The 26,338-nt window shown below is 40.3% G+C and overlaps 1 protein-coding gene across 5 annotated transcripts in view; it reads left to right on the top strand.

Annotated features, from left to right (window-relative positions):
* The window catches only part of LOC140480429 (protein PALS2-like), a 152,635-nt gene that overhangs the window by 11,496 nt on the left and 114,801 nt on the right, over positions 1 to 26,338 (top strand). For 2 of the 5 annotated variants that reach the window (XM_072575279.1, XM_072575277.1), the window contains exon 2: positions 25,125 to 25,187. The exons of 2 other annotated variants lie outside the window; for them this stretch is intronic. In XM_072575279.1, the coding sequence (XP_072431380.1) occupies positions 25,184 to 25,187 (4 nt within the window). In that variant the 5' untranslated portion in view covers positions 25,125 to 25,183. Of the gene's footprint in view, positions 1 to 25,121; positions 25,188 to 26,338 lie in introns of all 5 variants that reach the window. One more of the 5 variants, XM_072575278.1, reaches the window with a different exon arrangement.

The following is a 26,338-nucleotide window of genomic DNA, read 5'->3' as shown; positions in this document are numbered from 1 at the left end:
CTGCACCTCAGATGCTGCCTGACCTGCGCTTTTCCAGCACCACACGCTCGACTCTGATCTCCAGCATCTCCAGACCTCCCCTTTTTCTCCTGCTTCACGAATATCCCCACCCTCAATGAATTATTGGCATTCATTTTCAGTTGGAGGTGCAAGTTCATGTTGGCCTCCTCCCTGAGATCCCCAACATCATAGGTGCCAGTCTTCAACCAATTCAGTTTATTCCACATGGTATCAAGAAACTGCTGAAGATGCTGCATACTGCGAAGGCTATGGTCCCTGACAGCATTGTGGATTAATTAGAGCCATTCCGAACACACAGGTGGTTGTTGAAAGTCAATCATCTCCTCTCACCCAGAGCATCGCTATAGGAGTTTGTTGATTGCTGCCACTGTGCATCTGAGGTAAAGGGAATGAATGTTGAAGATGGTAGATGAGTTGTCAGTCGGAGTTTGTTGATTGCTGCCACTGTGCATCTGAGGTAAAGGGAATGAATGTTGAAGATGGTAGATGAGTTGTCAGTCAGTGCCCCTTCTGCAAGAGGCTTGCCAAGGCTCCTCTGGCAAAATCCATGTCATCAACCACCCACAAGGACGAGGGCAGCAGTTGCACAGGAATACTCCCACCTACAGGTCCCCCTCCAAGCTGCACACTATCCTGACCTTTGAACTGTATTGCTGCTCCTTTTGCTGAGTTAAACACACTCTAGGTGTTCCTGCACCCTGTGGACTGCAACAGTTTTAAAAAAAAAATGCAGCTCATCACCAGTTTCTCCAGGATATAGGTAATAAATGCAGGATTAACTGACAACACCCACTTCCCATGAATTCATTGTATTTTTTTAAATTGCTATTGGTAGATTAAAATGAGTCATAATTCTGCTACAATAAAAATGCTGCAATGCATAGAAGGCCACTCAACATCTAAGAGAAAATAGTTTTACAGCCAGCACACTTCCTTTTATCAGCATTGTCTTGTTTACAATCAAGTATTATTGTATGCATTGCTCAGCTAGTCATATACATGTACCATGCTAAAAAGAGTAGTGTTGTTCAGTGGTTAATTATGGACAGACATACACAACTGCATAATAGAGCAAACGCTGGAAAGACTCCGGTCTGCAGCATCTTTAGAGACAGAAAGAGATTTAACATTTTGGGTTATTTCCTGATTTGTTGTGGTGATTATTTGGATCATTAAATAGTGGGAGGATGATGGGATGCATGTTGTGAGCAGTATGTCCAAATTTACTTGCAATAGTGGATCTGCATCTTGCTTAAAAATGATGTAAAGCAGTCAAAAAAAAGCCTTCACTGACTAATTCCTCCCCCCCCCCCCTGTTAAATCCATGATTCTGTATTGCATAGTTTTTGGACATATTAGATGCTATATTAATCTTGTAAAGCATGATCGATCACTGCCTGCGCTTTTGACAGAGTCGAAGCTGTATCAAAATGGTGATTGATTAATGCACATTCTTTATCATTACCAGACCACACGGATGCATTGTGTGTTATTTATACATCAGTCATCAGCAGGCTTTTGCAGGAATGAAGTGTTGACTTACAGGCCAATTATCAATTCAATAAAAGAATTACATTTTTCTGTAAATCCAATTTACTCCACAAGCTGCAGGGTGTTCAGTATGGCTACTATAAACCATGATTATAATTTTGCATGTTTCATAAGCTATGTTTATATGAACATATGGATGAGGAATTGACCATTCGGCCACTTAACCCTGTTCAATTGTTAGGTAAAATCATGGCTGATCAATTTGTAACCTCAAATCTACATTCACACCTACCTATGAATACTTTTCACTTCACTTCCTTTCTTCACAAGAATCTCTCCATATTTGCCTTTAAAACTGTTCAAGGTTTCTGCGTCCATTGCCTTTTTCAGGGAGAGAATTCCAAAGACTCGAGTCCTCTGAGAGAAAAATAATCACCTAATCTACGTTTTAAACGGTCAATTTAAATTTTAAAACTGTGACCCTTAGATTTGTAAAAATACGTAAAGCCTTTCACGAGGACACACATTAGTGCAAATTTCTATTTCTTTAACGCCAAGTTAGTCTTAGTCTGGAGTTTATTCCTGAGTTGGAATTACTGGACTGTCCAAAATATGAAACTTATGGATTCAGAATTTGTCCTTGAAGGCTTTATTTCAAATTTATTTTCTGATGAGCAGTATTTTAGGATAAAAAGTTAAAGGATTGATTTATCTAATTTAAAACTTCTAGACATGATGTTTACACTTAATAGTTCTTAGAGTTGTTAGTACAAGTGGAAATGTGATTTGTCACTTTGTAAATGCTAAGAGAAGTTCACCTGCTTGATTGGGTATTAAGGAAGGCATGAGCAGTCCATTTTACACTGTCCAATTTGGTTTATTGCAGTGTAAAGCTCTTCCTTTTAATAATCACGAAGAATTCTGACTGACTAGGGCACTAAGAAAACTCTGTATAAAGAGCATTGGAACCTTTTCAATATCTATCAAAACGAGCAGATGGGGCCTTGTTTTTACCACCTCTTCTGAATGGCAGGTGTTTCCAAAAATGCAGTATTTCCTCAGTATTTTGGTGTCATTGGGTTCAGTATCATATTTTATTTACTGTTTTCTAGCCAATTAGAATTAAACTACTTGGCCATAGTTTGCTTTGTTGGGTTGAATTACTAGATGCAAATTAGCCATTAGGAATAAATGCAACTATCAGACTTTTTACAGTAACTAGGCACCTGGTGATTTTAATCTAAAAGCTAAAATGAAAAAATGGATTATAACCTAAAGTAAGTAGCTTAATTTTGCATAATCTTGATGTGGTATCCTGTTCCTTGTTTTATGTACATTCAATTCTGAAAGTGGTATTGGCATTTTTTATGTTCGACTGAAGACCTGCATAACTGCCTATTCTTTTTAATTGAGACACCTCTGCTTCCTTCAGTTTAGGAGGTACATAGAACTGTAGCTATGACAATATACCTGGAACGAGGGAACAAATTTTATTTTTATTGACTTTAGACTTTTATTAGTATAAGGAGAGTGTCTTTTCACTGTTTTTAATAAATGGGATACTGATTGAGGGGTGTGTAGGTAAGGTTATTTTACATTAGGATTAATCCTCGGCACAACATTGTAGGCCGAAGGGCCTGTTCTATGTCCTCTATATGAAATGAGGAGAAAGCTATTTTTACAATCAAAACAGAACTTGAAAGAGGGGCTTCAGTTTTGAACACAAGTAACCTGACACCTATGGCAAACGTTGTAAACAATTGTTAAACAAGCTAATTGGAGTTTGTGTTTCAGATAATTTGGAGCCAATGGGGGCTACTAATACAGCTTTAGCTGGCAAGAAGAAATTGATTTGGTCTATGGACTAGTGACCAGTTACCAGTGAGATCTTTTTTTGCCTACCAACAGCCGTGCGATTGTCTCTCTGGTAACTGAACATCTTGGAGCTGGGAATATGTTAGAGAGTGTGAAATCAGTGTCCCGTTCTCCTCCAGCTAAAGAGTGGTCTCTCTGTTCATTGCAGTCAAACTCATTGTAAACCTGAAGAAAACCAGTTTTTCTTTCCTGCAGTAGCTGTTGTTTGCTATGACTTAGAAAAAGGTCTCTGACATATCAGTTAAAAGTGTACTAGCCACTTACGTCTCTTGCCAACCAGTGTAAGTGACCAGAAGACATGTAAGACAGCAGAATAACCAGAAAGATAATGTCAGCAACAGTACCTGGTAGCAAAGACTACTAAGCTGTCTTTTCAGTTTTTCTCCTCTGACCATAATTTAGTTTTCCTTACCTGCTTAACCATCTGTGTGTTTTAAGGGGGAGTTTATAAGGGAGTTAGAATTTTAATAGTGCTATGTTGGTGGATTACAACTGTTTACTTGTAGCATGAATCAAATTCCTTGTAATAAGTGTGATTCTTGTCTAGTACAGAAACCTGCTCCATGCTTTCCATCAACTTGGGTCTAAAAGCCTAATAAACTGGTGATCATTTTGTGTATTTGGTAAAATCTTTCACACTTGTGACAACTCCAGGAATAGCAGGACTCTTTTCAGTCTGCAAAACCAGTGAGTTGTGTAACTGGTGTTTGGGATCGCTTTCTATATCCACCTGTTTATCATTAGGCCTTTGATTTATTGCATGTAAAATTCTGTTCCAATGATAAGTTTTAGATTATTCCTGGAACTTTTATTGGCATTTTTGCGAATGAATCTGCAATTTAGCCGTTTAGTTGTTTATGAAATGATTTAAACTGTCCAGGATGGTAGAGAACCTCTATGTAATATTGGATTAAAAGTCAAAGAATTGACAAGAGTTTGAGGAAAAAGATTATGTTGACACATTTAAAGAAGACGTAGCTTGCTGGAATGCGGTCTAGTATGTTAACCTGATTGAGGGATCAATAAAGGCAGTTCCTATGGAATATGTGATATTGTTATGACACTGGGTAAATCCCTCTGCTAATTTAAACTAGCAACACAGAAAAGATTCACCCCTTGCTGTAATCTCTCAAAATTTGAGAGGTAAAGAACTATCCCAGAGGTCACGATTTAAAGTAAAATCTGACAATCTTACTCTTTAAGTCCAACAGTGAATATTAAAACCAGCAACTATTTACAGCTCCTTTCTCACAAACCTATCTTTTATGTCCCACTCTACAATACTAGTCCAACTTTTTTTAAAAAAAACCTGATTTTAAGATTTACAAAACAAAAATCATGATTCAAAACCAGTCAGCTTTGCAGAATATCTTCTGTAGATTTTCTCCAGGTCAGTTTCAATGTTCTGCTGTGCAAACCCCTTCCCCAGACAAGTACCTCTCAGAGAGCTCTTGAGCTAGCAGCTTACATTTGTTGGTCTTTTTGTAGTTCTCCCTCAACTGTTCAAAATGTTTGATTTTATACCCCAAAATATCAGATCATTTCATTGGTTTTAATATTATCAAAATACTAAATTCAAACTTGATTGAATTTTGGTATCTTAGGGCATAATTTAAACTGGCCAAATTTGAATTTGTTTTTGTCTCATGGCAACCTATCTACTGTTAGCTGTTTCGACCAAGTGTTACATTGTTACCTTTATTCAGAACACTTTTGGTGCTGTGTCTGGCAGGTCTTGCTAGCTTTTCAACTCTCTTTCTTTTTTAAAAAAAGTGCAGGACATCTACACCTTCATAACAATATACATTTGATGTATTACTCATATTTTGTTTAAAAAATTTAGGTGCTACTGTGAACTGTTTCCTTAAATTGGACATTCTAATTACAGTTGAAAAGTTAAGCTTCTTTCACTCCATATTACCCTGCAGTGCACAGTTTGCTTTGCTTTTAAAAGAATAATTGAGGCACATCATATGTTTGTTTTTGCTGAAGGCTGCTACTCCTGGAAACGAAATGCAATACTCGCTGATTTGGCCAACAAGCTGGCTATTTCAAGTTTCCTATTGATTCGAGATCAAAGTGTTTAATCGCCAGAGGGCATTTTGGCATAGATATATCAATAACTGTAATCCAAGTTAAGGTTTGTATGGGCAATGGAAGAACCAGTAAAACATTATTTCTTTAACCAACATAATAAATGAATATTAAAACTCCATTGTAGGTATAAAATATATAGATTTGAATTTTTTATCAAGATTAAGTTTATCAAGGCTTAGCTTAACCACCTTCTGGGAAATTTTATATCTCGTATGGGATATTCAAAGTAGTGTTCTCAAGAATGCAAATGATTACTTAAGAGGGCATTAGAGTCATAGAGTCATAGAAATGTACAGCATGGAAACAGACCTTTCGGTCCAACTTGTCCATGTCGACCAGATATCCAAACCCAATCTAGTCCCACCTTCCAGCACCCGGCCCATATCCCTCCAAACCCTTCCTATTCAAATGCCTGTTAAATGTTGCAATTGTACCAGCCTCCACCACATCCTCTGGCAGCTCATTCCATATACGTACCACCCTCTGCATGAAAAGGTTGCTCCTTAGGTCTCTTTTATATCTTTCCCCTCTCACCCTAAACTTATGCCCTCTATTTCTGGACTCCCCGACCCCAGGGAAAAGACTTTGCCTATTTATCCTATCCATGCCCCTCATAATTTTGTTAACCTCTATAAGGTCACCCCTCAGCCTCCGACACTCCAGGGAAAACAGCCCCAGCCTGTTCAGCCTCTCCCAAAAGCTCAGATCCTCCAACCCTGGCAACATCATTGTAAATCCTTTCTGAACCCTTTCAAGTTTCACAACATCTTTCTGATAGGAAGGAGACCGGAATTGCACCCAATATTCCAACAGTGGCCTAACCAATGTCCTGTACAGCCGCAACATGACCTCCCAACTCCTGTACTCAATACTCTGACCAATAAAGGAAAGCATACCAAACGCCTTCTTCACTATCCTATTTACCTGCGACTCCACTTTCAAGGAGCTGTGAACCTGCACTCCAAGGTCTCTTTGTTCAGCAACACTCCCTAGGACCTTACCATTAAGTGTATAAGTCCTGCTAAGATTTGCTTTCCCAAAATGCAGCACCTCGCCTTTATCTAAATTAAACTCCATCTGCCACTTCTCAGCCCATTGGCCCGTCTGGTCCAGGTTCTGTTGTAATCTGAGGTAACCCTCTTCGCTGTCCACTACACCTCCAATTTTGGTGTCATCTGCAAATTTACTAAATGTACCTCTTATGCTCGCATCCAAATCATTTATGTAAATGACAAAAAGTGGAGGGCCCAGCACCGATCCTTGTGGCATTCCACTGGTCACAGGCCTCCAGTCTGAAAAACAACCCTCCATACCACCCTCTGTCTTCTACCTTTTGAGCCAGTTCTGTATCCAAATGGCTAGTTCTCCCTATATTCCATAAGATCTAACCTTGCTAATCAGTCTCCCATGCACTAAGCCATGTTGACTATCCCTAATCAGTCCTTGCCTTTCCAAATACATGGGAATCCTGAGGGACAGGATGTTCACCACTGAGGTCAGGCTCACTGGTCTATAGTTCCCTGGCTTGTCCTTACCACCCTTCTTAAACAGTGGCACCACGTTTGCCAACCTCCGGTCTTCCGGCACTTCCCCTGTGACTATCGATGATACAAATATCTCAGCAAGAGGCCTAGCAATCACTTCTCTAGCTCCCTACAGAGTTCTCGGGTACACCTGATCAGGTCCTGGGGATTTATCCACCTTTAACCGTTTCAAGACATCCAGCACTTCCTCCTCTGTAATCTGGACATTTTGCAAGATGTCACCATCTATTTCCCTACAGTTTATATCTTCCATATCCTTTTCCACAGTAAATACCGATGCAAAATATTCATTTAGTATCTCCCCCATTTTCTGTGGCTCCACACAAAGGCCGCCTTGCTGATCTTTGAGGGGCCCTATTCTCTCCCTAGTTACCCTTTTGTCCTTAATATATTTGTAAAAACCCTTTGGATTCTCCTTAATTCTATTTGCCAAAGCTATCTCATGTCCCCGTTTTGCCATCCTGATTTCCCTCTTAAGTATACTCCTACTTCCTTTATACTCTTCTAAGGGTTCACTCAAACTATCCTGTCTGTACCTGACATAGTTAAAAATCACACAACACCAGGTTATAGTCCAACAGGTTTAATTGGAAGCACACTAGCATGGTACATTGGGGAAACCGAGCAAAGGCTACGACAATGGATGAATGGGCACCGCACAACAATCAACAGACAGGAGAGTTCCCTCCCAGTTGGGGAACACTTCAGTGGTCCAGGACATTCAGCCTCGGACCTTCGGGTGACCATCCTTCAAGGTGGACTTCGGGACAGGCAGCAGAGGAAAGTGGCCGAGCAGAGGCTGATAGCTAAGTTTGGTACCCATAGGGAGGGCCTCAACTGGGACCTTGGGTTCATGTCACATTACAGGTGATCACTATTGCACCACTCACACACCCTCACGCACTCGCACACACACACTTGCACTCGCACACACTCGGGTACACACAGATGCGCACGCAGACACCCACACACACTCCCACACATGCACCCCCTCACAGACTTAAGACACTCTGCACTTACTACACACACACACACTTTCTCACACTCACAACCCCCACCCTAGACGGACATACACACATATATTTTGTGTGGTGAATTTTTTTGTACATGCAGAGTTACATTGCACTTTGCTCAAAAACTGCATACATTCATGTAGTACTCTGAGCTCAAAAACTGCATGAATTTATGTAAAACTCTGTTATCTCACTTTTTAGATTAGAATCAATCTAAACATCAGGTCATAGACAGAGAACACAGGGGGCTAACACCTTCAACATATTGTCTAGCTATCACCATTGTTAACAGCTAACCCGAGAATGCAACTTTTTTAAAAAAAAGGGTTTTGTGATTTGCACATGAAAGGAGTGAAACTATCACTGTATTCTAACAGATGAAAGGCTTAACAGACAATCAATTCTTCAATGCATAATTTCAGTTACATCACACTGCAAATTTTTGCTATAAATTCTGTTACGATCGAGCCCTCCACAATCACCTGATGAAGGAGCGTTGCTCTGAAAGCTAATGTGCTTCCAATTAAACCTGTTGGACTATAACCTGCTGTTGTGTGATTTTTAACTTTGTACACCCCAGTCCAACACCGGCATCTCCGAATCGTACCTGACATATGCTTCCTTCTTTTTCTTAACCAAAGACTCAATTTCTTTAGTCATCCAGCATTCCCTATACCTACCAGCCTTCCCTTTCACCTTGACAGGAATATACTTTCTCTGGATTCTTGTTATCTCATTTCTGAAGGCTTCCCATTTTCCAGCCCTTTACCTGCGAACATCTGCCTCCAATCAGCTTTTGAAAGTTCTTGCCTAATACTGTCAAAATTGGCCTTTCTCCAATTTAGAACTTCACCGTTTAGATCTGGTCTATCCTTTTCCATCACTATTTTAAAACGAATAAAATTATGGTTGCTGGCACCAAAGTGCTCCCCCACTGACACCTCAGTCACCTGCCCTGCCTTATTTCCCAAGAGTAGGTCAAGGTTAGCACCTTCTCTAGTAGGTACATCCACATACTGAATCAGAAAATTGTCTTGTACACACTTAACAAATTCCTCTCCATCTAAACCTTTAACACTATGGCAGTCCCAGTCGATGTTTGGAAAGTTAAAATCCCCTACCATAACTACCATATTATTCTTACAGATAACTGAGATCTCCTTCCAAGTTTGTTTCTCAATTTCCCTCTGACTATTTGGGGGTCTATAATACAATCCCAATAAGGTGATCATCCCTTTCTTATTTCTCAGTTCCACCCAAATAACTTCCCTCGATATATTTCCAGGAATATCCTCCCTTACAGCTGTAATGCTACCCCTTATCAGAAATGCCACTCCCCCTCCTCTCTTGCCTCCCTTTCTATCCTTCCTGTAGCATTTGTATCCTGGAACATTCAGCTGCCAGTCCTGCCCATCCCTGAGCCATGTTTCTGTAATTGCTATGATATCCCAGTCCCATGTTCCTAACCATGCCCTGAGTTCATCTGCCTTCCCTGTTAGGCCCCTTGCATTGAAATAAATGCAGTTTAATTTATTAGTCCTACCTTGTCCCTGCTTGCCTTGACTGTTTGACTCACTTCTGTTCTCAGCTGTACCTGTCTCAGATTGATCTCTTTCCTCACTATCTCCCTGGGTCCCACCCCCCCACCTTACTAGTTTAAATCCTCCCAAGCAGTTCTAGCAAATTTCCCTGCCAGTATATTAGTCCCCTTCCAATTTAGGTGCAATACGTCCTTCTTGTACAGGTCACTTCTACCACAAGAGATACCAATGATCCAAAAAGGTGAGTCCTTTTCCTATACACCAGCTCCTCAGCCATGCATTCATCTGCGCTATTCTCCTATTCCTGCCCTCACTAGCTCATAGCACTGGGAGTAATCCAGATATTACTACCCTTGAGGACCTCCCTTTTTAAATTTCTACCTAACTCTCTCTAATCTCCCTTCAGAGTCTCAACCTTTTCCCTTCCAATGTCATTGGTTCCAATGTGGACAATGACCTCCTGCTGGCCCCTCTCCCCCGTGAGAACATTCCGCACCCTCTCGGAGACATCCTTGATCCTGGCACAAGGGAAACAACACACCATTCTGCTTTTTCTCTGCTGGCCACAGAAACGTCTGTCTGTACCTCTCACTACAGAATCCCCTAACACAATTGATCTCTTGGAAGCCGACATACCCCTCGTTGCATTACAGCCAGTCTCAATACCAGAAACTTGGCTGTTTGTGCTACATTTCCCTGAGAATCCATCACCCCCTACATTTTCCAAAACAGCATACCTGTTTGAAATGGGTATATCCACAAAGACTCCTGCCCTAGGTGCCTACCTCTCTTACCCTTCCTGGAGTTAACCCATCTATGTGACTGTATCTGAGACTTTTCCCCCCTTTCTATAACTGCCATCCATCACACACTGTTGCTGTTACAAATTCCTCATCACTTCTATTTGTCTCTCCAATCGATCCACTTGATCTGATAAGATTCGCATCCAACAGCATTTATGGCAGATATAATTCGCAGTAACCCTTAAACTCTCTTTAAACTTCCACATCTGATAAGAAGTACATATCACTGTAAAGGCCATTTTTGCTCCTTCACAATCCACAGACCCAGAAAATAACTGTCTTATCCCTCTACAAACACTGCCCCAGGTTAAATTAATAGTTATGGCTTATATTTTAAGTTTGATCAAGAGACGTATCTCCAAAAACATATAATCAAGAAAGAATCCACTGTACCCACTACTGCAGCCTTTCTCTTGGACAGACTTAAAACAACAATTAATTTATCTGATTCTGTGCTGTGAACTTCGCCCAATAGTTCTTCCCAGATTAGTTGTGATCTCTCTCTCTCTCTCTCTCTCTCTCTCTCTCTCTCTCTCTCTCTCTCTCTCTCTCTCTCTCTCTCTCTCCGACATATACAAGTGTTTAGATTAGACTACCTACAGTGTGGAAACAGCCCCTTCAGCCCAACAATTGCATTAAAAATTGCTTCTTTTCATACTTGCTTTAATACAAGTACGTATCAACTACATTCGGAACTCATGCCAATCATCATTCATAACCACAATTGCTACAGCACCAAAAGAGGCCATTTGCTTGTTGTCTGTGTTGGCTGTCTCTAACATCCTCTGTGTTTCGGATGCTTTCTATTGTGCATCTGTACCTGGATGCATCGCAGTGTGGTTTGGCAACTGCTCTTCCCAAGACTGCAAGAAACTAGTGAATTGTGAAAACAGCCCAGTCCATCACAGAAACCAGCCTTCCATCCATTAACTCCATCTATACTTCCTGCTATCTTCAGAAGGCAACCAACATAATCAAAGACCCCTTCCACCCTGGGTATGTGTTCTTCCATCAGGCAGAAGATATAAAAGTTTGAAAGCGCATATAAATAGATTGAAGAACAGTTTCTTCCCTGCTGTTAGCAGATTGTTTTGAACAGACCTCTCAAATGTTAATTCTGAGCTCTACATCTTCTCTGCAACTGTAACACTATATTCTGAATTCTGTCCTGGTGCACTCTGTATGCTATGATCTGCCTGTGTAACACAGGGAACAAGACTTTTCACTGTATCTTGGTCATGTGACAACTATAAATCAATCAATCAATTCATAGAAATCTGTGCCTTCTGAAAATTTTTGCACTTTACAACTTCTTAGCAGTTGAATCAGTTTATAAGGAAGCATAAAAAGGTGATGTCCCAACACACACACGTTCATAACTAACCTAATATACTAACAAAACCTACATACTACAAACAATTGTTTCTTGTTCAAATTAATATTGAAATGAATGCATGAAATGCCAATCTGTGTTCAGGAAGTATTAATCTGGTAAATCAAATACCTCAAAGTTAATTTTGTATGAGTGTGTTGGCAAATTGTGGGCAGCACGAAATGTTCTTTTAATGTTTCCCATGTAGTGAGGAATGTACTATTGCAATATTTGAGTGAGCATTACTGTTTCTGGTTCTGGTTACAGTCCTTGCAATGTTGACAAAAAGCCAGTAATCATTCCTAATGGAACTTCCTTCACTTTCTGTAGTTTCAAGCTTGATGCCAAAATAAGGTGCATTAAAGCCAGTTTCTGGAACAGTAATGACCCAGATCAACCATTGTTCACTGTGTATCACAAATACTAACAAATTGACATAAGCCTACCACTTCCAGAACTGAAAATAAAATTTGGACTGTGACCTCACAGGGAAAGCTTGAGTGATTTGGTGTCTAGTGACTAGATCTAAATAACTGAGCAGAATTTTTAAAGAAGTTAAAGATATTGCAGAATTGTCATATGCAATTATGAAGTGAGTAGCAATAAATCTTGTCAATCTTTTATTTTAAAGTAATATTTATGACTACAAGTAAGATTTGTAAAGTATTGGTAATACTATTGTGAGGTATACTATGAGGTAGCACTGCTGCCTCACAGCGCCAGAGACCCGGGTTCAATTCCTGCCTCAGGCGACTGTGTGGAGTTTGCACATTCTCCCCGTGTCTGCGTGGGTTTCCTCTGGGTGCTCAGGTTTCCTCCCACAGTCCAAAGATGTGCAGGTCAGGTGAATTGGCCATGCTAAATTGTCTGTAGTGTTAGGTAAGGGGTAGATGTAGGGGTATAGGTGGATTGCGCTTTGGCGGGGCGGTGTGGACTTGTTGGGCCGAAGGGCCTGTTTCCACACTGTAAGTAATCTAATCTAATCTATTTGCTAGTGGATAAGAGAAATAGCAGGGCTGTGCAGCCTTTGAGTGCATGTACTGTGAGAATGGCATGTCCTTGCATTTTCTGAACAAGTGGTTATCCAGGACACTTTTTTTTCTGTTCAAACACTTCCAGTGTCCTGGATAACCATTTTGTGCAGGAAGTGTTGTCCTTTGCAGCAGCTTGAGCCCAGAGTTCCAAAATGTGAGCAGCATTTGGTGTCACTGTGGTGTATTTGACAGGTTGAAAGCTTTGTGGATAACCTGTTTTGGAGAGTCTTGAGTCTGTGACACCACAAATGGCTGAACTGTACAGGGGGGCTGGAAGAAATTTGGAAAAACAATATTGATGAGCAATTCGATAGTTAAGGGCACATTGAGGTATCTCTGTGTGGCCACAGACACACTGTCGTCCTCCTGGTGTCAGGGTCAATGATATCACTGTATGGCTGCAGAGCACCCTGTGGGAACAGTGGGAACAATCAGCAGTCGTGATCCAGGTTGGTGGAAGCAACATAGGCAGATGTCCCCTACAGTCAGAATTTAAGGGACTAACTCTGAAATGAGCAAATAGCACCTCAAAATTGGTAATCTCTAGTTTGTTCCCAGTGTCACATGCCTGGGAGTACAGAAATCGGAGGATAAAGATAGATGCATGTATGGTTGGTAGGATAGTGCAGGAGGGAGGGTTTAAGATTCTTTGGAGATTAGAACTGGCTCTGGGGAGGTGTGTCCTATGCAGGCTGGACAGGTTGCATTTAAACAAAGTTGGGACAGGGCTCCTTGTGAGCTGTTTTGCTACTGATATTGGAGAGGGTTTAAATGAACTTGGCTGGGACGCAGGAAGGAATGTTAGAGGCTAACCAAGATGCACACAGCACTTAGTAATCCAGAGCCCCAACCTAAAGTTCTGGAGTGGGTTGTTACTATGGCAGATGGAGACATTTTTGTTCAATTAAAAAAAGTCTAGAATTACAAACTAGCATAAAGATCACCATGAAAACTCCTCTTGGTTTATGAAATCTGCTTTCTTTATCTGGTCTGGCCTATATGTGCCTCCACACCCACAGCAATGTGATTTTTATCAAGCAAACCACAGAGCTTTATCAAGCTGCTCCAAAATGTAAACAAAAGGAATGTAGCAATACGTGTGATGGACATTGATCTAGGTACTGGAAATGATGACGCAAACAGCTTTGTCGACGCTGCAAACATCGAGGGATTGTGCCAAAACTGGGTGGCACAGACTATAGTAGTTGGTCAGTTGAAGAAGGGCTTATGCCCGAAACGTCGATTCTCCTGCTCCTCGGATGCTGCCTGGCCTGCTGTGTTTTTCCAGCACCACGTTTTTCAACTCTGGTACTCCAGCATCTGCAGTCCTCATTTTCTCCCAGCTGCTTGACCAAGTCATACTCATGTAATCATACCTTTTTACAGGCAATGTCTGAGATACTATCACTATCCCTGGGCGTGACCTATTTCAGATTCCATTTCCTTTTGAGATAAGGAGATTTGCTTTTCCTATTACCTGCTGAACTTGGATGCTCGCATTTTGTGACTTGTGCACAAGGACCCCCAAATCCCTCTGTGCTTTAGCTTTCTGCAGTCTTTCTTCACTTAAATAATTTTTCTGCCAAAGTGTAAAACTTCATGTTTTCTCCACATCTGCTGAAATTTTTTTTTCCACTCGCTTGATCTGATTGTACTCCTTTGATAATACCTCTCTGTAAACTTTGTTATCCTCACCACTTGCCTTCTCACCTATTTTTGGCCCATCTGCAAACTTGGCTATAGTATATTTATTTTCCTCATCCTATTTGATATGTGTAGTAAACAATTGTGGCTCCAATACTGATCCCTTTGGCACTTTACTTGTTGTAGGTTTCCACTCAGCCCCCAAAGGTATTTTTCTCGTGATGACAGTTATTTAATTCATTCCTCCCCATCCCTCCAACACTTTTTAAAAAAAATTTTGTTCCTTGATTATTTGGAATCCTATTAGTATCTTCTACCATGAAGACTGATGCAAAGTATTTAACTCTGCTGCCATTTCCTGGCCCCACGTTATCATTTACCTAGCCTCAATCTCTAAGGAGCCTGTGTTCACATTGACCTTTTTTTAATACATATACATTTAAAACCACTCTTACTCTTTAGTTTATCTTTTCCCTCTTTATTGTTCAGATGGTCATCTTTTGTTTGTTTTTAAAACTTCCTCAATTCTTTGGGCTTACCAATAACATTTGTCACGTTGGATGCTTTTTTCTTTCAATTGATAATATTCTTCCTGATTTATCCTCTTCCTAGAATCCTGGCTGCTAACTGGGATATGTCTTTACCGTGACTCATGAGTTTTTTATTTTTTTAAAAATCCTCTGCCATTGTCCCTGAACAAACTCCTTTCCCAGTCCACAGCAGTCAATTTATCCAGCACTTTTGTACTTACCCTTGTTTAAATGTAGCGCTGTTATTTCCAACCCAAATTTCACATTCTGAAAATGCTAAATTCTGCTGTTTCAAACTGTTTGAGCAGAACCTTCTCTCTATTCTTATTGGTCCAGAGATTGACAACAACTACATTCGCCCCCTCCCCCCAACCCTCAGGAGATGTCCTTAATCCTGGTATGGGCAGGCAACGCAGCCTTTGCGATTCATGGCTGCAGAGAATAGTATTCCCCTAATTATACTCTTGCTCTACTCTGTTCCATTTTCTCCTCCTACTTGAATAGCACTCTGCACCACTGAAGGGCTTTTACCCGAAACGTCGATTTTCCTGCTCTTCGGATGCTGCCTGACCTGCTGTGCTTTTCCAGCACCACTCTAATCTTGACCACTGTACCAAGGTTGATTTATTTATTACTGTCCATGAGGATGAGCTAATTATAGGGGTGGAAGGTGTAACATCTGTGCAGGTAGAGGTGAGGAACTGCAAAGACAAAAGACCCTGATGGGACCGTGTCCTCTAGCAGTTGTTAGGATGTGGGGTGATAGGAAAGGCACTATTGCAAAATAGAGATTTCATTGTGGATGGGAAAATCAGGTTAGTAGCTGATCACATGAAGTGGAGGTAATGAATTGTTTACAGTGAATTTCCAGAGCAGCTTGAGGTAAAGCCCTCTAGGAAGCAATACCGGATTTCTGATGTGTAATGAAGGAGACTTGATTGGGGTGGTTAAGTCAAAGGAAACCCTGGAGTTAGTAACCACACTAGGATAGAATTCACCATGCATTCTGCGATTGAGAAGCTGGAATCTGCCGGTATAACACTTGTGTTAAGGAAACTAGAGTTGAGGGAGGAGTTGGTCAGAATTGATTGAAAGAGGAGCCTAGTAGGGAGACAGTAGAGCAGTAACGGCAGGAGTTTCTGGGATTAAATTAGGAAACAGAGCAGAGCTTTAACCTAAGGAGGAGGAAACGTACGAAAGGGAGGATGAGGCAACAATGGCTCATGTTCATTTAAAAAAAGCACACAGTGTGGTGAAACTGAGTAGGACACTTTTTTAAAAAGCAGCAGCATACAATTCTAAAAGCAGTAAAGGAGGAGATGAACTATGAAAGTAAACTAACTCAACGTAAAAAGAATGCAAACATTTTTTAGACTTAAAATGGAGAGGGGCAAGAGTGGACATTTGACTGCTGGAGAATTAGTAGTGGGGAACAAAGAAATGGCGGAGGATCTGAACAAATACTTTGCATCAGTCTTCATGGTGGAAGATACTAGTAGCATCCCAGAACTTTGAGTCAGGAGGTGGGGTGAATGTAGTAGGCAGCACGAAGTAAATGTTGCTGAGGAAGCTGAAAGGTTTGAAGGTGGATAAATTGTATGGGCCGGTTGAATTACACGCAGGTGAGGAAAGCTGAGGAGATTGTGGATGCATTCCTGATGAAGGGCTTTTGCCCGAAACGTAGATTTTCCTGCTCCTCTGGTGCTGTGTGACGTGCTGTGCTTTTCCAGCACCACTCTGATCTCCAGCATCTGCAGTCCTCACTTTTTTGCCTATGGATATGAGGAATAGCTGACTGGTAGAAGACCGAGAATGCGTATAAAGGAGTGTCTTTAAGGATGGCAGCTGGTGACTAATGGGGTTCCACAGGAGTCAGTGTTATGACCGCAACGATTCACTTTGTATATTAACTATTTGGGAGAAGGAACTAAGAGTATTGTTGTTCATTTTACAGGTACACAAAGATTGGTGGAGGAATATAGTGTGGAAGAAGTGGGGAGGCTGCAGAAGGGCGTGGACAGGCTGCTATAGTGGGCGACGAAGTATAATCTCACTGAGAAAGCGTGAGATTATGCACTTTAGTAGGAAGAATAAAGGCATAGGCAATTTTCTGAATGTGATATAACTTCAGAAATCTGAAGCACAAAGGGACTTGTTAGCCTGAATTAGGACTCCCAGGTTTGGCATTTGGGAAGGCAAATGCAATGTTAGCATTGGCATAACAGGACTAGAAGGCGAGCAGAGAAGTTTGTAGCCATCCCTAAGCTAGTGAAGTTGAAAGGTTTGAAAGTGGATAAATCACCTGGACCAGTTGGACTACACGCAGATGAGGGGAGAGCTGACGAGATTGTGGATGCATTGGTGGTGATCCTTCAAGAATCAGTGGAGTTGGGAAGGATTCCAGAGCACTGGAAAATGGCTAATATAATTCCCCTGTTTAGGTTTTGGGCCATGTAATCTAAGATGAACTTGGATCCAAACCTCATTAAGCTGCAAGTGTCTACTAAGATGGTTTTGCCTTGGAACGCCTTGGTGTCCAGCAGCGCACTCATGGTGCAGCATCAACACATATCCCTGTCAAATTTTATTTTTTTAACTTTTAATGAATTAATAAAGATTGGAGACATTTGAACTGTTTTCTGTTGAGTGGTGATTTTAATAGAGATATTTACTACTATGAGGTGTCTGGTTGGAGCAGGTGGGGGAAAATCTGTTGCTGTTCGTAAAATCCTTGGCAAAAAGGTATTTAAAAGTGACATTTTTTTAAAAAAAACAAGTGAGTAGTTTAAGATCTAGAATGTCTTTTCAGAGACTTTGGTGTCGTGTTCAGTTGAAACATTCAAAAGGGCTTTTTTTTACCTGAAATGGAAAAATATGTAGAGCTGTAGGGAAAAGGCAGGGGAATGGTACTAGGTGAATTGCTCATTTGGAAAGCTGATGTGGACCTGATTCAGTTATCTGAAAAGGTAAAAAAATCTAAACCTGCCTATTTGAGAAATGAAGGATATATTCCAACAACCATGTTTCATTCGGAGTAATGCTACATGCTTTTACAGAAGGTTATATTTGATGAGCTTCTTATTCCATTTATTGCTAAATTCTCAGTTTGGATAAGAAAACAAAACACAGGATTTATATAAAGTGGAAACTTGATTATCTGAATATGATGGGCGGGCACTATTTCATTTGGATAATCGATTATTCGGAAAATCGATTTAAATGCCTTTCCTCGGGGGCTCGGAGTTTTAAGGTCAGCTCCCTATTCAGGAGACTAGCAGCAGCGCACAGCATGTGAGATGTTGCCCCCAACACCGCCCCTGTCTCGCTCGTCCACCACCCCCCCAGCGCAAAGTGTGCGAGCCCCCCCAACCATACCACACCCCCACTCCCAAACCAGTCCCACCCCCCTCCCCGGACCCCCAACATCAGCCCCAAGCCCCCGCCCCCAACATAATCTCCCCTCTGCCCCTCTCCGGGGCATCTGGACAGCACACCAACAACCAGGTGGCTGCTGCTGCTGCCACTTCTGCTGCATTTGTGGGATAAATCTCCAAATAGAGCGTGCGCGCGCACACACAGCCACACACACATGACTTTTTACTGCAAATTTTTGCAGTATGTTTGCCCTGTACAGGACAATGTTGGAGAGATTATTCCTGGGAGGTGGGGGGGGGTTAGGGTTAGGGTACACCCCTCTGTAGAATTCCAGGGAAAGTGTGGGGAGAGAGAGAGAGTGGGAGGTCAGTCATTTGGAGACAGTGCCTGTTCAATCACTGTAAACAAAAGACGCGATCACTGATGGAAATATGTCTTTGATGTAATGTTTCTATTGGGACCTCGAGATCTCATTCGGATAATCCGATTTTCAGATAATTGGTATTTGGATAATCGAGTTTCCTCTGTAGTTTTGTTTTGCGTACTTTAGAGCATCCAAAACTGCTTTGCAGCCATTAGTTGTTTTTATGAACTTTAGTTGCTGTTATTGAATAATAGGAGAAAGTGAGGACTGCAGATGCTGGAGATCAGAGCTGAAAATGTGTTGCTGGAAAAGCACAGCAGGTCAGGCAGCATCCAAGGAGCAGGAGAATTGACGTTTCGGGCATCAGCCCTTCTTCAGGAATAATAGAATGGTTGCAGAGATGTTTTGACCCATTATGTCCTTGGTAACTAACTTGCTACAAGAACAGCTCCCCTATTCTCACTGCCTATAGCTGTGCAAATTTATTTTCTTCAGATGTTTAGTCCATTCCAATTCACTTTTTGAAAGTCTCACATAAAACTGTTGCCTCCACACATCAAATATACATTCCAGACCATACCACCAGCTGAATTATTTTCTTGTTGCCATTGCTTTTTTTTTTGCCAATTGCCTTGATCATGTCGGGAATTTGTCACCAAATCTGTGAATGGCAAACTACCAAAAGAAGGAAATAATTTGATAATTGTTTCATTGCAACAGATTGACTCTTAGTTGCTAGAACAGCAGAGAATTTGCTTATACTACTTTGAAAGGTGCGAGATTCCGATGCACCCAGCTAATCAAGCAGGTGCAATTTTATTATAATTTCTGATCTAAAAGATGCCATTGCCTACTGGTGCAAAAAGTATTTTGAAGGCGTGTCCATTGATGAGGTACTGTATAACTAAAGCAACATTGCTTAATTGTTTGTTAATTCGGTCTCCTCATTTGGAATCCATAAATAGCTGAATGTCAGTGACTTGATGCTATGGCCTGTATTTTAGTCTTGCATGTACTGCAGTCTATTTCTGTAAGTATCATACTTGGAACATTTATTTAGCTATGTTATTTCTGCTATGTCTGTCTTTGCACTTAAATGTTTTATATCTACTGCCAGTGACTTTATAACATCACTTACTTCTGCCTATTACACTGACATGGTCACATAATGAGAGTTTTGTCTGAAAGGACTCCTCATTTTTCTACACAGTTAGTCTGTCTTTTGAGCTCTATTCAGTTTTCTAACTTGCAGTGTGAGTAACTCCCTAATATTGTTACCTGATTGCACCCTGAAGCATGTACTAACCAATCAACTTTTCCTAAATTCTGAAAATGTGACATTCATGAAACCAGTTGACAGGAGGAAGAGCAGAGGGAGAACAGAGAAGGCACACTTACAAAGAGCTGTATGTGTAAAATACAGTTAAACATGTTAGAGCAGGAATTGTGAATTGACTTGAACCCTGACCCCTTGGCTCAGATTTGGGACAATATTACTGTGCGACTAGAACCTACCCCCTGTAGCCTTGTATGTTGCACATTGTGAAGTCAGTTCATGTTTGTTTTTAATTGACTATAATTTGCCAGTAGTTAATGTTTAGCTTGTGCTAATTTTGGATGTTGGGATGTGTGGTTAGTTGAAAGTTTTCAATGTTTTCTTTGTTTGACTCTAGTTTACAAGGAAGAATGTTATTACACTGGTACTTTGTGCCTTTATTCTTTTACTAAATCATTGTAATTTCAGATTCCTCCTTTTCTCATTTCTTCTAAAGTAACAGCATGTGTAAATTTATGGTGTAATATAAAGAATTAGTGTGCTGCAAACACAAAATTGAGAGGGAATGGAAATGTGGCTCAAAAATAACTAGTCACTTAATAGATAATCTAAAATGAACAGAAGTTAGACAAGGGAGAGTGGAGGTTTGGGGCAGTAATGGTTATGGAAAAAATTTGTAGTACAGTCTGTTCTGATATAACATGATAGTTCCGTCCACCAACGATCCTGCATTATAAGAAAATTGCATAATAGTACCATTTAAATCACCGGGACTAGAATCCCGTTATAGCCAATACAGGTAAGGAAAGTTTGCAATTGAAGAATTTAGACCATTATTTGTAGAACGCATTCTAGCCACTTCGCGTTATAAAAGAAATGCGTGTTATAACAGAACCAACTGTATTGGAAAGAGGATCCCCTTGATGGGGCAAAGATAGTGTCCATTTGGGATGCAGAAGAACTTGTAGTTGTTATCCATGTTCGGAACATTTTTGGGTGAGGTAAGTGTTAATCAAATCTCAGCTGAATCTCGGAATTATGACAGACTTTAATGGGCACCAAGGACTTCCAAGACTGAGAGAATCAAACACCTTGGTCAGGTCTACAAAAGTGAAGAACAATTCTAAAATTTTTCTCATAATGTGAGACTCCGGCACAATTCCAAAGTGTGTGAAGGAACAGAGGTACATGGAAATGCAAGTGGCAGGACGTGCTGAGTGGTTAACAAAGGATAGATTGTGTTGAGCTTCATATATTGTGCTGTTGTATAACGAAGCAGATGTTATGCCGAGCCAGTAAAAACCAGCAGAGATTGAGCAAGATTATAATATTAAATATACTTAAGTTTTATTGAGATACGAGCACAGATATTTAAGTACAGTTGAAGTTCTCTGGTGATGAGGTAACTAATGAGAATGTTAAATTGTTGCTGTGCAGAGAGAATGTTGTACATGGCCAAAGAGAACAGTGTAATCTAGAACCTTGAGGTTTGAATGGTGTATTTTTGTCTAAAGATAAATTGGAAACTTTTGATAGTGTGTAATTTTTGGAAAATGTTTCCTTCTGAAAAAGGAGCAGGTAATTCTTAAGCTTGGGTTCTGTGAGGCAGTACCTGAAATATCTCCATGGGCTGTCAAGCAAATATATTCATTGTGATTTCAATTAAAAATATAGAAATCTTAGCACAGATAAGTCACCAGGTCTGTTATCAGAATTGTTTAGGACCATAGAATGATTACAGCATAGAAAGTAGGTCATTGAGCCAGATTTCCATGGTGACTCTCTGTACTGTCCCACACTCCTGCCCTATCTCATGGCCCAACAACTTACTCCTCTTTAGGTAAATATCCATTTCTTATTTGGATATTACATCTGCCTCTGCCATACTCCCCAGGCTGTAAATTCCTTTTCCTAACCGCACATTTAACATAAAATCATGTCACCTTCTGTTCTGTTACCAGTTATCTTAAATCCTTCCAATCTTTGGGAACAGTTTATTTCTACTTGTTCTGTCCAGACTCCTTTGTATTTTTGAACACTATTTTGAATCTTCTCTGCTTTCTCTTCTGTAAGAAGACTGACCCCCTGCTTCTCACTGGTCTATTCATGTAATTGAAGTCCGTTACCCTTGGGCGTTCTTGGTAATATTTATTGCACTGCCTTTAATGTCTTCAAAACCTGCCCAAAATTGGCTGAGCTAGTGTTTTCTAGAGGCTTTTCCATTCTCATAACTACTTGATTTTTGTACTTTGACTGCTGTTTAATAATCTCCAGATCCTACCTTTTCATTGACCATTTTTTCATTCTGCCCTGCCACCTACCATCAATTTATGCACGTGTATCCCTCAGTCCCCTCCTTCTGCTTTTGCACCCCTTTGCTATTGTGTCCTTTATTTTATATTGCTTTTCATTGTTCATCCTGCCAAAGTGTATAACTTAACACTTTTGCATTAAATCCTGGCTGCCATAGTCCTACAGTCATCGAGATGTACAGCACGGAAACAGACCGTTTGATTCAGCTTGTCCATGCCAACTGGTTATCCTACATTAATCTAGTCCCATTTGCTAGCATTTGTCGCACATTCATCTGAACCCTTTTTATTCACATAACCATCCAGGTGCCTTTTTAAATGTTATAATTGTACCAGCATCCACCTTTACTTCTGACTGTTCAATCCATATATGCACCACTCTCTGCATGAAAAGGTTGCCCCCTAAGTCCCTTCTAAATCTTTCCCCTTTCACCTTTAAACCTATGCCCTGTTGTTTTGGATTTCCCCATCCCAATAAAATACTTTGACAATTCACTCTATCCATGCCCTTCATAACCTTTATAAAACTCTCTAAGGTTATCCTTCAGCATCTGCTCGAGAGAAGATATCCTCAGCCTATTCAGCCTCTCTGTTGTAGCCCTCCAACGTCCTTGTAAATCTTTTTTGAATCCTTTCAAGTTTCACAACATCCTTCCCAGAGCAGGGAGACTAGAATTTGTGCACAGTATTCAATAGTGGCCTAACCAATATCACGTACAGCCACAACATGACCTCCCAACTCGTATACTCAATGCACTGCCCAATAAAAGCAAGTGTACCAAATGCATTCATCACTACCCTATCTACCTGCAACTCCACTTTCAAGGAACTGTGAACCTGCATTAAAGATCTTTGTTCAGCAACAAAGGACCTTAACATAAGTCATGCCTTTCCAAAATGTAGCACCTCACATTTATCTAAATTTAAACTTCATCTGCCATTCCTCTGCCATCTGATCAAGGTCCCATTGACCTCCTGAGGAACCTTCTTCACTATCCATTACACTATCAATTTTGGTGTCATCTGCAAACTTACTTACCATACATCCTATATTCACTTTCAAATCATTTACATAAAAGACAAAAAAACCAGTGGACACCAGCACCAATTCTCGTGGCATTCTGCTGGTCACAGGTCCCCAGTCTGAAAAGCAATTCTTCACCACCATCCTCTGTCTTCTACCTTCAAGCCAGTTCTGTATTCAAATGGCTAGTTCTCCCTGTATTTCATGTGATCTAACCTTGCTAACCAGTCCCACGGGGAACCTTGTCGAACGCCTTTCTGAAGTTTGTATAAATCATGTCCACTGCTCTGCCTTAATCAATCTTTTTCGTCACTTCTTCAAAAAAAAAACTCAATTTCAGTGAAGTCTGTCAACATTCTCTTCCACATTTCACAAGGCTTCCAAGTTTAAGGTCATCTGCAGGTTTTTGAAATCGTGTTCTCGTATACCTAATTGTTTTTTTTTTGTCTAATTTCTGTATTTACTGTTATTGTTGTCAATGATATGTTGGTTAAAGGAACTTTTTGAATAATTTTCAGAAGAGAAGCTTCAGTTTCAATGTGGAGGATGAATGGGTGAAAGTAAAAGTGTTGTAGTAATGCTAAAGTAACTTACTTGTTTTCTCCTGGATTATAGTTTCTGACTTGAGATAGTGTGTGACACAAATATTGAAACTCTTAAATTTCTTGAGTTAAATATAGATCAACAGTTATAGTGCATACACTTGTACAATTTATCTTATGTTTGTGATTGAAGAAATGCATTGGTAACCTAATCTCAATACTCCACTGTTAGTGTAAATGTATTGATTCAATCTACAATATAACAGATTGATTTTCTTTGGTACTACTATCCACAATAAGTGTCTTTAACCAGGCTTCCTTTTTAAGGAACTGAAAATAATCTGTTTATTGTACACAAAATGTATTTTTAAAACAAATAACAAACGCTGGTTAACATTGAAAATGTTGAGGGCAATTTTACTAAAAACATTTGTTTTCAAATCTGTTACAAAAAATGTCTTATAGTCAGTACACCATTTTAAGAAATGTGCTTAAGTGATCTCATATCCTCTCTATATATCATGACTTGAGGGCGTAAAGGTCTCCTGTTTCATTGTACTCAGGATCACCTTGAAGCATGACACTCTACAAAAGGTGTGCTGCTTTGTGCAATCTAAGTTTAATGTACCCCAGACCCTTAAGTACCAGAGAGATATTAATTATCACAGCTTACTATTAAATACATCCATTGGATTCTTCAGTGATAGCCACACCTAGCTTCCTATATGGCAAGGAATAACATGATTATTGTTGCATCAGGTAAAATAATATGCTGGAGGCAAAAAATGCATCAAAACAATTGTTGTCGAGACCTCTAGGTATGAAATTCAGAATTGTTTATTTTTATGGCCTTTTCTACCTTTTAATTGAACTGTCAGTCTTGTTCTTTTCACTTTTGAAAATTTGACATTCCACTGTAGAATATGTATCTAGTGTATTTTGGGATAATGGTTACAGTGAAAATTCACTGTAGTAGTTATATCCTTTTTTATTGCTTTTGACATTGTCCTGTCCCATTCTGTTTTGAGCTGTAAAGATCGTCCATCATTCCTCCTCCCTGTTTGCTACGCTGCCTAATTTTGAGATCTGAAGATTTTTTTTTGTATCCTGTGTCCCAAATACATTTTATGATTTGAAGAATGGCAAGTCCCGGCACAGATGACACTTATCTGCCTGGTCACTACCTACATGGATGTTGTGCTGAACCCAGTTTTCTTTTGTCTTTCCTGCCTTTCCGCGACATGACTGGATGAAATTGTGAAGCAGGTTGAATTTGGAGCTTATTTTGCATATCCAGGGTGCAGGTACATCAGTCAAGAACACACATGGGTAAGTGTGATGCAGATTGTAAATGTACTGCAGATTGCCTTTCAGAAGATTTTAAAAGTTTGGGAAATTGCTGAGAGGCATTGTCTAGTGCAAGCATGTTTAAGATGCAGTTAAGTGTTTATATGGAGTTGCATTTTGAATTAATATTAATGCTTAATACTAATGGCTGCTTATCTGTTGTATTCATTCTAGCACTGATTTGACTCAAATGGCATTGTGTAAATACAGAACACAAAGATAGTTTATCCTATTTTAGCACAGACTGCCACTGAGCCCTTCAGTGAATATAACTGCTCCTTTGGGGTGTGGAGGAGGACCATGTATGTAACAACAGAATACAGCACATACGGCCTTTCAACTGATTGGGTTCCGAGAACTGTATGCCATTTATTTCATAAAGTTCTGACTAGAATGCTGTTTACAAACTTGTTTGTTTCCGATTTTTGTTTTTTTTTCCCCTGTGAGGGTGTTGACTTCTGCTAAGGATAGAATGTCACTGGTGCCAGAAATCTGTGGTGCTTTGCAGAAATGGGTATTTATTTTATACAGGATGTTGAATGAGTGGAGGTAGGCAGCAATCTGTGTTCTGTGTAGATGTTGAATGAGGAAATGGAATTAATAGATAGCAATCTACATTGGAAAACTGCTTTATTCCTCTAATCCAAGATATCAAGGTCAGTTGTACTGAGCCAGTTGCATCAGCTCCCTGACCATGACCTGAGACTGAACCAGACCAAGGTAGTAACCTCTCCCCTCTGTTTCGCCATAAAATAAGCTTCTGACAAAACCTTCACTTTGTCTCCACCTACTTCTACCTCTAAATTTGCAGTTACTGCCTCTAACTCAGGTTGGTTGCCACTGAAACCCTCATCTCTGCTGGCCTCTTATTTCTCATTGGTGAAAAACTTGATCTCACCCTGCACTTGGCCTGTAATTGAATGCGCGCGAGTCCCATTCCGGTCAAGGACCTAAATTGGCTCTGAGCAAAGCCATTATTCTCTGATTGTTGTTTTCAGATTCATTCATGATCGCTCCGTTCTCTATTTCTCTAATCTCCCTCCAGATCCTCGATTCCTGAGATCTTCTGCTTGACTTCTGGCTTCTTGCATATACCTGGATATTTATTGCTTTCACTAAGGTCTATTCCTTCA

Source organism: Chiloscyllium punctatum, chromosome 8, assembly GCF_047496795.1.
Source record: "Chiloscyllium punctatum isolate Juve2018m chromosome 8, sChiPun1.3, whole genome shotgun sequence".
NCBI classification, from domain to species: domain Eukaryota; kingdom Metazoa; phylum Chordata; class Chondrichthyes; order Orectolobiformes; family Hemiscylliidae; genus Chiloscyllium; species Chiloscyllium punctatum.
This window is presented reverse-complemented; position numbering and strand designations above follow the sequence as displayed.